General features: G+C 48.5%; 1 protein-coding gene, 1 non-coding gene and 1 pseudogene across 14 annotated transcripts in view; 2 read left to right on the top strand and 1 right to left on the bottom strand.

Annotated features, from left to right (window-relative positions):
* The window catches only part of LOC101523895 (patr class I histocompatibility antigen, A-2 alpha chain-like), a 426,293-nt gene that overhangs the window by 313,942 nt on the left and 94,484 nt on the right, over positions 1 to 17,867 (top strand). For 4 of the 13 annotated variants that reach the window (XM_058666401.1, XM_058666387.1, XM_058666428.1 and 1 more), the window contains one exon: positions 192 to 362. The exons of 6 other annotated variants lie outside the window; for them this stretch is intronic. In XM_058666401.1, coding sequence (XP_058522384.1) covers positions 192 to 358 — 167 coding nt within the window. In that variant the 3' untranslated portion in view covers positions 359 to 362. Of the gene's footprint in view, positions 1 to 191; positions 363 to 569; positions 729 to 17,867 lie in introns of those variants that run through there. 3 more of the 13 variants (XM_058666501.1, XM_058666490.1, XM_058666511.1) reach the window with 2 other exon arrangements.
* Positions 5,511 to 5,650, bottom strand: LOC118758341 (U4 spliceosomal RNA). Its single transcript, XR_004995639.2, has one exon. It is a non-coding gene; the product is annotated as a U4 spliceosomal RNA (small nuclear RNA).
* On the top strand, positions 9,937 to 17,245 carry LOC131479882 (HLA class I histocompatibility antigen, B alpha chain-like; annotated as a pseudogene).

Here is a 17,867-nt window from a genome sequence, read left to right as displayed (position 1 = left end):
AGCCCCAAGACAGAGGAGGTCTCAGCTGAGGGCACACCTCCAAGAGAGGCACCTCCCGAGCCTCTCCTGGGTCTGTGGCCACAGATCTGGCATCTTCTCTGAGATGAGCCAGTCCTCTGGGTTTCCTCTAGGCAGGTCCTCAGCTCCTGCCTTCTCCCTGACTCTCTCTCACTAGATGTTTTCTCTCACAGGTGAGAAAGGAGAGAGCTATACTAAGGCTGCAGGTAAGCTCTGGGGTGTGTTTGGGGATGGGGGAGCCCCAAGACACTTGTCATGGTTAGATGCCCATGGGGAAGCTGCCCCACCAACCCTTAGCTCCTCCCTCAGTCACACCCCTGGGGCTCTCACCAAGTCCTGATTGGTTCTCCCAGGTGGGGCCAGTGTCCAAAGATCTGACTGCTCTCTTACAGCTTGAAAGGTGAGACCTAAAGGGTCTACAGGGGAAATTGGGTGGTTCTGAAGGGAAACTGAGGGGTTGGGGGATTCCTTGCATTTCCACATTTTCATGTGTGCTGAGCTGCCCCTGTCCCCATGTGCAGTGACCTGAATTTGTCACCTTTTTTCTGTAGTGTGAGACAATTGCCTTGTTTGGGACAGAGGGATAGAACCTTGCTCAAGTCCTCATCCTTGTGTCTTCAAAAACCCCGCCCTCCTGATGATATTTTGCCAGCCCTACTTTCAGACCAGGGATGGTTTCCCAATGAAACTGTTGAATTTCATGGGTTGGGAGAATCCCAGAGCCTATAAAGCTTTGTATAGAGCCTATAAAACTTTGTATAAAATGAAATAAATGTAGTTTTTTAAAAAATCTGCCTTTCCAGTAAAGATAAATAATAATAATTAAAGAAGGGCGCGGCAGCGTGGCCTAGTGGCTAAGGTCCTCGCCTTGATCCCATATGGCCGCTGGTTCTAAACCCGGCAGCTCTACTTCCTCTCTATCTCTCCTCCTTTCAGTATATCTGACTTTGTAATAAAAATAAAAAAATAAATCTTTAAAAAAATAATAATAATAATTAAAGAAGCACCATGAACCTTCCAGAAGGCATGTGGTTGCTGTGTTGAGTCGACTGCAAGAGATGATAGGAGAGATTGTGAGGCTCTGCAAGAGGACGGGGTTGTCCCCAGGCTGTGCTCAGTCCATCAGGCTTTGTCATTGTCACTGCTGATCCGGCCCAACTGCCCCAGAGTCCTGATCTGTCTGGTAAGATGTGCCCACCAACACCTGCCATCACAGGACTCAGCTGTAGCCAGGCTGTCCTATCGCTTGGACCCAAACAGTGGAAGCTGCACGAGGCCAGGACAGTCAAAGCTCAGGCTTGGGTTCAGCCCTAGGGTCCCGTCTTCCTGTGTTCATTTTGTTCCTTAGTGTTGTTGGCTGATTGCACCTGCTCTTCCTGTGAGCTCTGGTGGCCTTCACTTCTGTGTGTGCAGGAGGCAATGGGAGGGAAGACAAGACAACAGAGGACACTTGTGAGAAAGCACAGGCTGCATGGACACTAGCAGGAAAGGACGCCGCTCTGCAGTGGCCACAGGCAACCTCTGTCTCAGGCTCCACTAATGAAGCCATCAGGTCTGGAAGGGGCAGATGCAACACGCTCATCACTCAGGTCACCCTGCTGTGTGTATCAGACCCAGTTCTGGGCAAGGTGGTCCAGAGTGGGTGTGAGGGCTGGGGCAGCTGGCTGTCTCACCATCATGGTCAGCTTTCACTGCCCTGAGGAGGTAACCCTGAGGAAAGTTGGGAGGACACCAGCAAAGGAATCTGGGCAGGTGCTGTGCTGGAAGGGGACGGCCAGTGCAAATGCCCTGGGCAAGAGCTAGGCTGCACACAGAGCAGGGAGCTGTCAGGAAGGCTGTGTCAGGGCACCATCGTCTAGCAGGCCTCGCACACACTGGAAGGCTTAGCCCTGGCTTTGAGTGAGCTGGGAGCCATGAGACAGCTCCAAGCAGAGAAAGGACGTGTGCACCTTCTCCTGTCCAGGGACCACCTGGCTGCTGCGTGAGGACGGGGCTGAAAGACTGGGAGGCTGGAGACAAAGCTCTAGAGGCTCCTGCTGTGTCCAGGCAGGGTTGCCAGTCACTGTGGTGGGTGTGGGCATGGGTAGAGTTGAAGAGATGAGGTTCTGCATCTTTCTGCAGATGGATGCACATCACTTCTTCTGGACTGCATCCAGGGAATGAAAACAAAGAGTCCAGGAGCATACCAAGGGCTTTAGGCTGTGCCAGTTGGGGGTAGCATCATGAGAGAAAGGCGACCTGAGAAGGTGGATTCCAAGAGGTGCCACCCAGGTTTTCAGTGCATTAGCACTGGGAGCCAGGATGTCGGTAAGAATTGAGTGACACTGTGTGGCTGGTAGTGACCATGAATCAGGGGCTGAACAGAAATATCTGTGTAGGAGACTCACTGGGGAGGTGACTCGATGTGAAAAACATTTGCAGTCAGGAGCAGAGATGGGATACCCAGGGAGTGAGTGACTGTGATGAGACTGTGTACAGGGCCAAGCCCCAGACCTGCAGGGCTAAGTGGAGGGACCGAAGCCATAGTCTAGCCATGCAAGCCTGAGGTCACTGTGAGAACCTGGAACTTCAGATTTGTTGAGGGCATCCCATGGTCTCTAGAAGGCTGGACAGCCTGGATTGGCCAGATCTGCATGTCACTCAGGTGGGTGTGACAGCACCACCCCCAGAGCACACTCTGGCAGCAGGAGGGGCGATAGGGCTCCCACCTGGGCCTCAGCCTCCCCTAAGGGATGGTCATGATGGCATACCTGGGCTCTGAGCCCCACACGGGTAATGACCAGCAGAGACCTGGGTGCAGATGACCCAGTTTCACTTAGGATCTTCCAGGCTCACAAGGTGGGACACACATGCACCCAGTTCTGAGCCACACCTCCCCCAACCTCTGACTGTCTCCAGGCTGCTGTGCTGGGCAGGACTATCAAGATTCTCGGTAGGGGGCCCGGCACAGTGGCCTAGCAGCTAAAGTCCTCGCCTTGAATGCCCCGGGATCCCATATGGGCGCCGGTTCTATCCCGGCAGCTCCACTTCCCATCCAGCTCCCTGCTTGTGGCCTGGGAAAGCAGTCGAGGACGGCCCAAAGCCTTGGGACCCTGGACCTGTGTGGGAGATCTGGAAGAGGTTCCTGGTTCCCAGCTTCGGATCGGTGCAGCACCGACCGTTGCGGCTCACTTGGGGAGTGAATCAGTAGATGGACGGAAGATCTTCCTCACTGTCTCTCCTCCTCTCTGTATATCTGACTTTGTAATAAAATAAATAAATCTTTCAAAAAAAAAAAGAAGAAGAAGAACCAGTTTGGGTTGAAGGCCAGTCAGGAAAAGCCACTGTTCCTGCTAGGATAGGAGGCTCATGGACCCACTGGTATGCGCGAAATCTGGCACTGGGAATTTCTGATGGAGGAGCCGGGACAACTTCTCTGGCAGGACACAGTCCCTGCAGGTAAGCGCAAGCACAATAGGAAACAGCTCAGAACACGCTATGGAAATTATCCCACTGGCATACACATGGCATGGATTGGGGGCAGACCAGGCTGAACCTGTTCACATCACCTGCTGGCGAACCAGAGCACCAGAACAGAGTGTGGGTCGAGCCAGGTTCAGTTGCGACACATACCAGTACACATTAAGGAATGCCAAGAGGAGATGAGCCGTATCAGATGTGGTTGCAGCACCCAAACAGCACATGTGATAATCAGGGGGAGGAGGCAAAGCCGGCAGGGGAATGTGGGCTCCCCTGCTGGACAACTACTTCCATTGGAAAGCGTGAGTTGGGATGGGGGCAGATCAGACTAGGCAGGGCTATAACACCTGTGGGCCTCATGTGAGCTAGATAAGGGAAGGGCCACGGTGGGCTGACTGCTCCGACTGGTGCAAGCAAAAATTAGAGTGGGCTTAGCCGTACCATTAGCTGGTAGAGACTGGCACTGGGAGCTAATTCTGTCAAGTCAAATGCTAGAACCACCTGGGGAATACATAATCTGGGAGTGGGTGTGGCCTAGAAGGGAAATAGTGGGCACCTCCCTCAGGGTTACCACTCTCACTGGACAGCACGAAAACCAGGACGGAGCAGGGGTGGCTAGACAGAAAGGCACCCGCCAGTAGGTGTATGGGCTGGATAGTAGGTTTGTTGGGTTGAACTAGGCTTCAATGCCCATTGACATGTGCGAGAGCTAAATGGGATGTAGGACAAACTGGACAAGCCTGTGGTACATACTGGCAAGCATGGGAACCAGGGCAGGGGGCAGAACTGGTGGGGGTTATGGAGAGTCGTCCCAACTAGGCTGCAGCTCCAACTGGTTTGCATGAGGACCGAGTATGAAGTGGATAGCATCGAGCTGGACTATAACACCTGTTGGTTCACAAGGAAGACAGGGCTGGAAACAGAACGGACCCAGCATGTGCATAAGCTGATTGGTGTGACGGACTGTGTTGGACTTTGTACTAGCAAACTCACGCAAGAATCAGGTCTGGGATCATCTCAGATGAAGTTTCTTTGGAGATCCCTTCAACTGAACTGCTGATCTCAGAACCCCAACCATGAAGAGCCAGTGGACTCTGAATAGGTTTCATTGCGGGTGGAACTGCGAGACTGGCAGCAATCCAGAACTGATGAACTATTAAACTGTTTGAGCAGGACCCTCGGAGTGCACCTCCTGTTGGGGATCTGGGATGGGTGGGAGGTTGGGTGGGGCTTTTCCCTTTGTTTCTCCCCTGACTCCAGATACAGGGAAAAATGATAATATTAGTGTGGAAACAATGGTATAACCCACTTTCACCCTGTAGCCCTTGACCCTTTGTACCCTAATCAACTAAATAAGATTATTTGAAAAAAAAAAAAAAGACCTTATTTGAGGATATTTTAATGATTCATGGAACGAGGAGTTAAAAGTAGGTTTATTTGGATATAAAAAAATTAAAATATATATATATGAAGAATCTTCAAAATTAGTGCAAATGCATATTATGGAAAAGCTATGCACAGATTATGAATTTTTTTACACCAAAATAAACATCTTTAATCCTCTTTTCCATGAACTGTTTGAAATATTTTTGGACTTAACATGTTGTACACCTAATGTACCATTCTGGATATTGGTCTGACAGTTCACACCACAAAACTCATTAAGGATTATCCTTTTTGTTAATAATTTAGATTATCTGTTAACAACATCTACTTCTTAATGTAGTGAAATGAAGTATTACAATTTGAGGTCAAATTTCCTTTAAAATTATTGTTAGTTATCCCTGAGAAAGCTTAAAATTACCTTTGTTAGACACTCCAAACTCCTTATTTTGCGCAAGTTGAAATGTCTTGCTGAATGTTTCCAGGGATCTGTCTTCAGCTGACTTTCCACTAGAGACACAGTTAACTTTATCGTATGTGAACATTCAAACCTTGGGCGTTGAATGTCCCATGGACCTGACAGGTCAAACTATGAAGAACCTAAGATTCAAATACAAATCTCTCCATGTTTGCCTTAGTCTGAATACCGTGTCTTTTGAAGAATAGCTTTAAGTGACTTAGACACTGCTAAAATTCAAACCCTTTCCTTTTATGTTTAATCATACTTAATTAGCAATAATCATGCCTCGGATAAACCCCATTGCCTATGATACTGCCACTGTGCAAAGCTTAGCCATATTTAAATCTAGAGCTTAACAGAATCTAGTGAAGAAAATCTAGTGGGAGACATGAATAAAAAATGTTAAGAAAAAATGTTACGAAACTATGGAAAGTAAGCTATTTATAATGCAGTGTTATTATATTCTTAACATTTCAATTTCATTGCTTATAAATTTAAAAAAATTTGAATTTATATTCCTAATTGGATTTGTTGCTTATAAATTGGTATAACTGTATGATTTATACATGTATGTGCACTAGTGTATTAATTAGAATTCCATAGAACATGCTAGCAGGTTGGCTAATGTTATTGGACTTTTCAGTATAATTGCCATTATGGAAGAAATTGTTCATCATGCTAATAAAAATGCTAGCAAAACATGGTTTTATACCTCAGTGTGTAAAACGTGCAAGACAAGTATGCTTTGGGAATATAAATGGCATTACTTGCTTAAGACAGTAGGATCATTAATGATAACAGTTGATCAGCCTTTAACAGTGATTTACGATGTAATGGGATCCCAGTAATATTTCTTATTTTGAATGTTAGTTTGGAACTTTGATTAACTGGCCAACATTCCATTAATTCATATTTTAACATTAGCCCTCAGGATTTTTAAACAAGGTTTGATACTCTGAAGCTTTTATTTATTTGTTTATTTTTTTATTTACATTTTTTTGGAGAAATAAGCGAGGAATTGTAAAGTTTGGGGACTTACCTCTTTAGAATTGTGAAAATAAACTTTTATAATGCTGATGTGAGGAAAGACAGAAAAAGACAGAAAGACAGAAAGACAGAAAGACAGAAAGAAAGAAAGAAAGAAAATAAATCTATCTTCCCTCAGCTGGTTCACTCCCCACATAGTCACTACAGCCAGAGTTCACTCCCCAAATGGCCACACAGCCACAGCTGAGCAGATCCAAAGCCACAATCCAGGAGTTTCTTCCCAGTCCCCTATGTGGATGCAAGACCCAAGGACTTTGGCTCTCCCCTGCTGCTTTCCCAGGCCGTAAGCAGCGAGATGGGTCGGAAGTGGAGTCGCAGGGACACAAACCAGCACTGATATGGGATCATGGCATCACAAGCAACAGCTTTATATGATGTGCCTCGCTCTTTTTTTCATTTGGAGATTATGAAACTGGAGCAGCCAAGCTTCAATTTCTGCCTCTGGGAACTCTAGATTCCTTCGTGGCACAAGAAGATCCAGGAGTTGACAGCACAGCCTGACCATTGGGCAGCCTACTGCCATCGTGGTCTCTTGGTGGCCCCTGCTGGTTATCTAGGATAGACTGGCTCACACAAGGAGAGAAACCAATGTTCTAGGGGGTTTTTATTCCTTCAGGACCTTCCCTCCTCAGCTGCTCAAAACTCACATCAGCCCTTGTAGGGAGGAAGCCAGAGAATTTACTCTCACCCCGTTTGTCATCCTGGCTCCTCTCCAGCACCTCCATCCGCATGGCACCCTGTCCCTGATGTCACCACACAGCAACGGAGTGGAGGGCCATGGAGTGGAGGACCAGATCCAAGAGGGGACACGGCCCTCTCCCCACTGCAGCCCCACATGCCAACAGCACCTTGGCTCTATCTTTGCGGTTCACACAGGACATGAGTGCCTACTGTCAGCAGGTATGACTCTATGAGCTGGAATTGCAACTTTGACCAACAGCCCTAATTTCCTGTGCTTAGGGGCCTTACATTCTAGAAGTTTCTCTAAAGTCAGATGGAGCCATCAGAGTGGGTCAATTTCAGGATGATTTATTTATTTATTTATTTATATGAAAGGTGGGGTCAGGGCAGACACTACGGCATAACAGTTTAAGCCACCACCTGCAACCCAAATGTCCTAGATCACAGCACCTGTGTGACTCCCAGCTGTCCGTCTGCTGCTGATGCAGCTGAGAGAGCAGGCGAAGATGCCCAGGTGCTCAAGTTCCTCCTCCCTCCTCACAGGCCTGAATTGTGCTACCTCTGCACTTCTTCAGCACATCAGACAGGGGTTTCCTCTCTCTCTCTCTCTCCCCCCACCTCCTTTCTCCCTCTTTCTCTATCTCCCCCTCCCTCTGTGTGTGTGTGTATGTGAAATCAATCAAATTTAAACAGAAAGGAAGGGCATCAGGCAGCAGTTGAGCTGTTGCTAAGGATGCCTATTTCCTATGTGTCCATGCCCAAGCTTGAGTGACAGTACACTACCAAACTCAGGTTCCTGTTACTGTGCGCCTGGGAGGCCATGGTGATGGCTCAAGTATTTGGGATGGTGAAACACTTTGAGTTCTGTCTTCCTGACTTTCACTTGGCCCAGCCTGGGTTATTACAGTCGTATGAGGGGTGAACCAGCAGGTGGGAGATCTCTCTCTCCCTTGTTCCCTCTTAGTTTCTCTCTTTCCATTAAATAAACAAATTAATAAATAACAGGTGATGCATGAGCACTGCTGAGGAACTCACTGCATTGCACAGCAGCAATCTTGAGATGATTAAAATGTGCAGAAGCTTCTACTTGATACACTCAGTAGCTAACTGTGCCTCAGGGCTTCTCTGGACAACATCACCCCTTCCTTGGCTATATTTCACTTTACATTACTGTTGAGTTATCACTTGGCTATGTTTCACTTTACGTCATTGTGAAATCATTACATGGAGAATTCCAGAAAAAAATTCATAAGCATTAAATTTCACACTTTTTCATTTATGAACTTAATGATTACCTAAAGACAGAGTGACACAAAGATGGCAGGAGCCCTTCTGTCTTCTGATTCTCTCCCCAAGTACCAACAAAGCTAGGTGGGGTCAGTTCCAGTTCCAGGAACCTGCAGCTCCTCCTGCGTCTCCCATGTGGTGGGAGGCACCCAAGCACCTGAGCCACCGCCTGCTGCCTCCCAGGCTGCACTGCAGGAAGCTGGAGCACAAGCAGAGGAGCCAGGCCTCACCAGGTTCTGATACTGAATGGGGGCATCCAGGGCAGAGATTCACCTTTGCATCCACTGCCTGCTCTGTGCTCCTGCGGACTTGGAGGAAATCTCTCACTAATTTGTCTCACATGGGGTGTGAGTCGTGTCTGTGTCCAGCCTGTCCACACTGCACTCACTGCACCCCCGTTAGGCACCTGGAGGCCTCTAGGGTTAGATGGACCTGGTGGTACTGTGTTCCTGTGCTCAGTGTCCTGAGCTGCCCCCACAGAGCCCATCACCCCCTCACTCCATCTCATCACACAGCCATCTACCCCCTCACACTGTCACAGGGAGAGGTACACAGCACCATGACACACTCAGCAATCACAGAGTTCCTGCAGTGCATTGCTGTAACTGTGCTGTTTTATTATTGGACGCTGTTGCTAATATGTTATTGCTCAATATTTACACATTCACTTTGTCACAGGTGTGCACAGTGCAGGGGTCGGTGCTGTCCAAGTTATCAGCATCCCCTGGGGGTCCTGGGCTGCATTCCTGGTGGCCATGGAGGGACCCCGTGCTGACTGTGCTCTAGACTCACACAGTCTCAGAGCTGGGGGTGATGATGAGGAGAACCCAGGGCACAGGTGCACTGTCTGGGAAAGTGCGCCTGGAGCGGTGGGAGTGTGGCTGGGACACTGCTCACTCTGAGGTATGAAGGGGCCACACCCACCTCTGTCACAGACGGGGTTCTGATCACTCATGGGGTCACCTCTATGCAGCACATGGGGCTGAGAAACTGGAAAGTCTGGGCTCTGGGGGCTTTTAGATAAGACTTCCCAGGGGAGGGGAAGCCCTGGGTCTCCCCCTGTGCTCCCCAGGCCTGCAAACAATCTGTCTGTAAAGTTTCTGCAAGTGAGTTTCCTTCTAGAAGAGTCTGACTGGTGGTCAGAGGAGGATCAGCTCAGCTAAGGGAGACAGATCCTAAAAGAGAAGCGGTGCAGGGCCTGGTCAGGGTCTCTCCAGCCTATCACAGTGCAGGGCCTGGTCAGGGTCTCTCCAGCCTATCACAGACATTCCCTGGGCAGTCTTAGGGAGGGGACATCACACTAGGTGCTGGGTGTAGGCCTAGGGACAGGCCAAGTCCACAGTCCCGGCATCCCCCTTGTGGTCTCAGTCTGGGGGCTGAACTGGATTACAGAAGCTGAGCAGTGGGGAGGCCGATTCTCCCGGAATTTCACTTCCCTTCTCAGGAACTGAGTGAGTTCCTCCTGCCAGGACACTCAACACGAGAACACGTCACGCTCCCATTAGATGTAAGGTTTCCAGAGTTGTCAGTCAGCGCTGACGGATCCTAGTTAGAAAGTCAGAACAGAGTCACTCGATTCAGAGTCTCCTGAGAACCTGTTGATGGGGTTCAAGCCACCCTGGACTCTTCTCCTGCTGCTCGCGGGGTCCCTGGCCCTGATCAAGATCAGGCAGGTGAGTGCGGGTAGAGAAGGACTCTGCAGGCAAGTGGGAGTCAGGGGATGGGGAAGGGACAGGACCCGTGGAAGCCACCTCTCAGACGTCCGCACCTCAGCCCCACCATCCCGCCCTCCTCTCATCTAGACCCTTTCCTGTCACAGGACCCCATGGACCCTTTCTCCCTGGTGACCCAGTGACCTCAGACCCCAGTGTCCAGCTCCATGTGGGGGTCGGCCAGGGTCTCAGCCCCCCTCACCCCCAGGCTCCCAGTCCTTGAGGTATTTCGACACCAGGTGTCCCGGCCCAGCCTCGGGGAACACTGCTTCATCGTCGCAGGCTACTTGGATGCTACGCAGCTCCTGCACTTTGACAGCGATGCCTACTCTGCCACGATACCTAGGATGGAGCTTCTGGCACCATGAATGTTGGCAGGTGGAATGCCTACTCTGCCACAATACCTAGGAGGGAGCTTCTGGCACCATGAATGTTGGCAGGTGGAGCCAGAGTACTGGGAGGAGCCCAGAATTTGAAAGATTCCAATTTACCCAAGACCCTCAACACCTTCCGTGGCTACTACAACCAGAATGAGTCCGGAGACAGGCCAGGGTCTCCGGGAGGCCATGTGGCATACCCATCGCTGACAGCCAAGGCATTGGCACTACTAGTTTCTGTAGAAAAAGGCTCAGCATCACTCCCGTCTGAGTCATGGGTCAGGATTAAGTGGGTGGATTTGTTGCTTGAGTGGGGTCGGCTGGCCCAGGGCTGACGTGGGAGGGGGTCAGAGCCTCATACCTTTCAAGCCATGTATGGCTGCCACGTGGGGCCCAATGGGCGCCCCCTCTTTGGTTACCTGCAGGGAGCCTATGAAGGCACAGACTACATCACCCTGAACAAGGACCTGCGCTCCTGGACCGCAACTGACATGGCAGCTCACTTCTGCAAGCACACGCTGAAGGCAGCAGGTGCAGCTGGGTGCCAAAGGGTCTACCTGGAAGGCATGTGCGTGGAGTGGTTGCACAGATACCTGAAGATGGGGCAGGAGTCACTGTAAAGCACAGGTGTGCCGACCCAGGGAGCTGACCCATCAACTGTGGGTCGCAAAATATGTACTTCTCACCAGGAGAGGAGAACACTGCGGTCCAGGTTGCACCACCCTCACTCCTCTGAAGAAGAATCTTCCTGCAGCTCTGAGGGTTCCACTTCTTTAGGACAATGGGATGAACTCTCAGGAGAGGGATGGGCAGGCTCTTCCTGAAATACTGCTCAGCAGCATGGTGTGGTGCACTCACCCTGAAATGTTGCTCAGCACACCAGAACCCTGCAGCAGCCTCATGCAGGGACTTTCTCTCTGCCTCACAATAACAGGCCTGATGATCTGACCCCAGTTTCTCAGCCTCCACACAGAACCAAGACCAGGGGCAATGTTCTCGTCCCCCAGAGACCTAGAACTTCTTACTTGCTCTGGGTTGTCTCACCCTGACTCAAGAAATTTCCAAGAAATTTTCCAAGCTGTGGTGGTTGCACACCTTCCTGACCAGTCTCAGGATGGTCACATGATCGTAGTTTTAGTACACAGTGGGAGACAATGCAAACTGAATTTACTGATTCTCCTCAGACCCATCACCCCTTCTCTGACCCAGAAGCCACCCTGAGGTGCTGGGCCCTGGGCTTCTACCCCAAGGACATCACACTGACCAGGTAACGAGATGGGGAGGACCTGACCCAGGACATGGAGCTGGTGGAGACCAGGCCTGCAGGGGACAGAGCCTTCCAGAACAGGCAGCTGTGCTGGTGCCTTCTGGAGAGAAGCAGAGATACACAAGTAGGGCAGGGGGACAGCGCCTCTTAAGAGGTTGCAGAACCATCCTGGACACCTTCAGAGGGTCAGGGCTCAGACATGGGCATCGGGGCTCCTCACTTTTGCTTCCTTCTGCAACTCCACCTCCTCAGGTCACCATTCCCATTGTGTTTTTTTTTTTGTTTGTTTTTTGTTTTTGTCTTTGGAGTTTGGCTACTGTAGCTGTGCTTGCTGTTGTGATGAAGAAAAAGCTCAGGTAGGAAAGGAAAGAGGATTGGATCCCCCTATCCCCTTACTCTAAGCACCACACACATACACACACTTTTTCTGCTCAGGGCTCTGTGAACTACCAGCTGGATAATAAAGGAAAAGTCTTTTACCATATTGTGAAAAATGGGTTAAAGGTTGAAATATTTGGACCATCTTCCACTGCCTTCCCAGATGCATTAGCAAGAAACTGCATTGTAAGTGGAGCAACCAGGACTTGAGCCTGCACTCAAATATGGCTTGCTGTTTGCACAAGTGGTGGCTTAACCCACCTGTTCCAACATCAGCTCTCAAATCCGCTTTGCAAAGGGTCATGCTGGCTGTTGCGCTGAGAACAGAATCCAAATGGGAGGGGCAGATGAGGCAAGTGGGAACCTGGAAAGCAGAGGACTCTAGCTGGGAAGGTCAGTTACTTCATTCTTAGTGGGAGCAGGACAAACAGTGGTAAGTCACTGGATTCTTCATAGAGTTTCAGAACATACTTTTTACAATTTCTTAATGGAATAATCAAAGGTCAAGGAGTTAAGAAGGATGCACAACATTTCATGCCATATAATTAGGAAGGTGAGAATTGTCAAGAGTGGCCAGCAGACATCTCTGAAAGGAGTGTGAGTGAGGACACACTGCAGGCAGACAGTGGGGAGACACTGATGCTAAGATGTCTACTCCACCTGCAGGTGAATGGGGAGGATGGCAGTCAGACCAATCTGGAGATTTTTCAGGAAATGCTTGGGTTGTGGAACAGGTTGGTGAGAGGATACAAAAAAAAGGCGTGTTATAGCCTTAACAACTGATGAGGTCACCAATGCAGTAACTGGCTGTGTGAGAGCCAGGGAACAGACACTGACACTTGGACATTTCATGCTGAGCTGCCTGATGAGACCACAGTCTGGGAGCAGGCTGCATGATTCTGGAAGGGCTGCAGGACCAGGGAGTCTCAAGGGGATTCAGGAATAACCTGGATGTCACTGGAGGGGGAGATAGTACAGCAGATTTCCTGTTGGTAGCTATATCAGTGCTGGTGCTGACACTGCCAGTCTGCAGGTCACACTTTCAGTAGCAACCACCATGACCAGCATCCCAGGCTGAGCACCAGCCTCACCCCTAGGCCTTGGGAAACCACTGACTCTTATTGTGTTCAACATCAAACACAGCGAACTTGTGGAGAGAAATGAGTATTTTTTTTAGGAAATGAGAATTTTTAGATTTGTTTATTAATTTGGGAGGCAGAATTACAGAAAGAATAAGACACAGAGGAAGAGAGAGATCTTCAATCTGCTAGTTCATCTCCCAAATGCTTAAATAGCTGGGCCATGCCATACCTAAGCCAGGAGCCTGGAGCTTCATCCTGGTCTCCCATGTGAGTGCAAGGGCCCAACACTGATGCCATCTTTCACTGCTTTCCCACAAACATAAGCAGGGAACTTGATCAGAACTGGTACAGCTGGGAGTCCTAACAGCACCCAGATAAAGGTGTCTATTCCAAAGTGGTGGTTTAATTTGCTGTGTCACTGCATCAACCACACATGAATGTTTTGAAGCCAGAGATCAGAACGTGTATCACTAGCGACAGGTAATATTGAAATGTTACCTGTTTCCGGGGAAGAGAATATGTTTCCTCAATTATGACAATGCAAGACCCATGTCACTCCTCTACCATAGGATACAACCAGATAGAAAGTTCAGCTCATGGTTCTCAGCTCAGCATAATCAAAACCTTGGGATTCTGCTCTTTGAAACTGCTGCTCGCATGGATTTCTACCACTTCTGGGAGCAAACAATGGAATGCAAATCTTTCTAACTTGAACCTAACAGAATTTGTATGTTTTGTTTTGGAATCCGATTTCTTTTCGGGTGGGCCAAAGAACTTGGCCTACACAACCTGAACTTGCTGCCTACATAGCCAGCAGCAGAATGCTCAGTCCATCTCAGGGAGATCCTGTGCCAGAACCATGGCACCCTCTGCTGGGCACCAATGAAACTGATCATACCACAGCCTCAGGAAGCTGGACATGGCCTCTGGCTAGAATTCCTATCCCTGATACTCCAAGAAATGTTCCAGTACTATCACTCACACCACCCTTGCCAGATGCATTTGGACATGCCAGCCTGTTTGTGTCATCTTGTCCCAGGCATATGACTGGATCACATGTAGCCATCTACCTGCTGGAGCCCGAGTCTAATGCAGGGGCCAGCTGCAGTGACGTTGGAGCAAGTAAACTTTTCTGCCTCCTGTAAAGACAGTTAAGTGTGGGAATTTCCCTTCAAAGGACAGAGTTTCTGTCTAGGGCTAGAGAGTTAAGGAAGAATAACCACACATTTCTACTCCTGGAACAGTGATCTGAGACTGGAACATCATTGTATTGTGTGGCACTTGAGTTTGGCTGAATGAGTGACTAATTAGTGACATCTGTCAGCTTACTCCCTTCTGTTCATTTTGGAGTCCTGCTTTGATTTACACCAATTCATACTCTCAAATGGAGGTGCCAAACTGTTATGTTTCTCTCTCTTAGGATTTTTAAGTGAATAAAACCTAGGTTTATAAGACAGAGAATCTATATGTACGTTGACATGTTAACTCTAGTATTTTATGGTATATGCACATATTTGCAGGGAGATTATCCATAACACTTATCAATTTCATGTGACTTTTCACAAAGATTGTAAAAACATCATTTACATGACATAGTATTCAAACTTGGTTTACCAACAGCTGATGAACAAAGTTTCTTTGTTTGTTTGTTTTCCAGATCCAAATGTGAGAGAAGTGCTCAGGGGGTTGACTATTAGTACATTCAGGACAAGGTAAGGTTGAGTTTTAGTGGAAAACCCTCACTCTTTATTTCTGTATGTATCTCATTGTGGGATATTTGGCACAGTCCACAGACCAACACTATTCCACAAAGTATTCCTTGAGTGGATGGTTAAGTAGATGGACATGGATTTCAGCTTTTTGTCTTTCATTTTTTTTTTTTTGTACCAGCAGATCTAAGTGTATTCCAATTCTGCATCTTGTTAATACCCAATAATACATTAATTAAAACCAGAATTTTAATATTTGGAGATTGTTGCATTCAACCTGAGCCTCTCTCCAAGAAGTATAGCCCAGACAACTCTGCTAAGCAACAAAGCTTATTGAGGAGGCAGATAAACAGACCAACCAGCTGGGGTCAGCTCTCCTTTCCTTCAGAGAGTGACCCCAAGGTGAGAGTTACATGGGTTTTTATAGAAAGAGTGAGTTATAACAGCCATGGGAACCAGGTGAGTTGGACAGTCGCAGGAGGCTGCCATGGGAACATTGCGTGGGCTTGGGCAGCCACAGGAGGCAGTCATAGGAACAATGAGTAAATAAATCATACAACATCGATCCTGGAACCAGGGTTTGCTGGCAGGGCACGTTATTCCTTGTGATCTGGCCAAAAAGCAGGAAACTGGCAAAGCGTTTTGTACAGAAGCATAAAGAGCAGGTTAGCAAACTTACACAGACCTGAACCAAAGTGACTCATTTTGTGACTGGATTTTATAGAGATGAAAACAGGCCTCTAGCATAGTTACGCTAGAAGAACATCCTACTGTTTATCCATTAAAACCAAAACTTACAAAACAACCCAGCTTAGAAACTATAAAACGATGCAAATGCTTTTTAAATAATAATGGTCCTCTCCTGCTTTCATTTTTAAGTATAAATCACTCTTCGTTTTCTACTTAAAGTAGTTGTTACAAGAAGTCCCACAGCATAGGTGAACTTGGATTTCAAGAAATTCGGGGCCAGTGTGGTGTCAAAAGAAGTTAAGCCTCTACTTGGAGCTGTGGCATCACACCTGGGTGCCAGTTTGCCTTCTGGCTGCTCCATTCTAGGTCTAGCTCTCTGCTAATGGTCTTGGAAAGCAGCAGAAAATGACTCAAGCACTTGGGTCCCTGCACCCACATAGGAGACCCAGAAGTAGTTCCAGCCCTCTGGCTTTACATCAGCTCAGTACTGACCACTGCAGTTATGGAAGATTCTCTCTCTCTCCCTGCATTTCTCTCTGTAACTCTACCTTTCAAAGAAAAATAAATCTTTACCAAAAAGCCACAGTTTCTCTCTGCTTATTTTTATAAAACTTTTCATACATTTCAGTCATAATAAAGATTAAAATGCAAGAGGAAATACAAAATCCAGTGGTCTTATAAAAAATATCTAAAAAACACAAACTAAATAATTTCACTTTCTCACTACACTCTTTATTGTGGAAAATAGCTGCTTTTCAGGCTTAAAAATATTATACAATGGTTATCATTCTCAATGAGTAAGGAGTTTTCAAAAGGTTTAACATTTTAATATTATTTAAATACAAGTCAAAACAACAAATTACCTTTGGAGTCCTCATCAATTTCTAAGAGCATATACAGATTCTGCTGTATATGCTGGGACAGAACTCCTAGGAGATGGCTCACCAGGTGAGGGCAAAGTCGCTAACATCCCAGTTTCACCTTTCCTCTCACAACCTGGGTCGGATTCTTTTGCTCCAAAACTCATGACACAGGCCCAAGTCACACTCCCATTGGTTCCTGGATCAGCACCGCCCGTTCATTTCCCTTCATAAAGTCCTAGCTGACCTTTTCTGTCTGAACTGTTCACTTTCCCTACACTCTCAACATAGCGACTCTGGGGCTCCAGCCCCTCCTCCTGCTGCTCTTAAGGGCACTGGCATTGAGACAGGGGTAGATGAATGCGGGTCCAGGTCCGGAGAAAAAGAGGACACCACGTGACAGGGGCACAGGACCCCGGGGAGGGAGAGTCCCAGCCCTTTATCCTGTCCCTGACCCATCTCGCAACCGCTTCCTGCTCTGCAACCTGTGCAGACCCACGCCTCATCCGCCAGGCTTCTGGGGACGCACGCAGATGAAAGGTCTCTTCCAGCATTTCCCCTTGTCCCCTAGGCTCCCAATCCCTGCTGTTCTTTACCATTGCAGTGTCCTGGTACCTCTCCATCAACTATGTGGATGACATGGAGTTCACGCACTTTGACAGTAATGCTGCGAAACCCATGCGTGGAACCTTGGGTACCTTGGATGTGGCAGGTGGAGCCGGAGTACTGGGATCGGAACACACAGATCATCAAGTGCAGTGCACAGATCATCAAGATTTACCGAGTTAGTTTGAACCTGCACAGCTACTGCAACCAGAATGAGGCCAGTGAGTGAGGCAGGCAAGCGGGAACACGCACACAGCCAGTTGTCAAAAGTCAGGCCCAGGCGTCCCAGAGGATGCAAGACAGCTCCAGTCTCCTTTGACCCTTAAGATTATGACAGGGAGGGCCCGGCGGCATGGCCTAGCGGCTAAAGTCCTCACCTTGAATGCCCCGGGATCCCATATGGGCGCCGGTTCTATCCCCGCAGCTCCACTTCCCATCCAGCTCCCTGCTTGTGGCCTGGGAAAGCAGTCGAGGACGGCCCAATGCATTGGAACACTGCACCCGCGTGGGAGACCTGGAAGAGGTTCCAGGTTCCCGGCTTCGGATTGGCGCGCGTCGGCCTGTTGCGGCTCACTTGGGGAGTGAATCATCGGACAGAAGATCTTCCTCTCTGTCTCTCCTCCTCTGTGTATATCTGGCTGTAATAGAATGAATAAATCTTTAAAAAAAAAAAAAAAAAAGATTATGACAGGGATAAGGGGCAATAAAGGGAACAGCTCTATCCTTTAGGATCAGTGTCGACATGCGGGTGTGACTGAGGGGTGGGACCAGGCTTTCACACCTACCAATCAATCTGTGGCTGGGAAGTCAGGGCAGAGGCGCCTTCTCCACAGGTACAGCAGGACGCCTGC

Source organism: Ochotona princeps, chromosome 1 (assembly GCF_030435755.1).
Source record: "Ochotona princeps isolate mOchPri1 chromosome 1, mOchPri1.hap1, whole genome shotgun sequence".
NCBI lineage: Eukaryota > Metazoa > Chordata > Mammalia > Lagomorpha > Ochotonidae > Ochotona > Ochotona princeps.
This window is presented reverse-complemented; position numbering and strand designations above follow the sequence as displayed.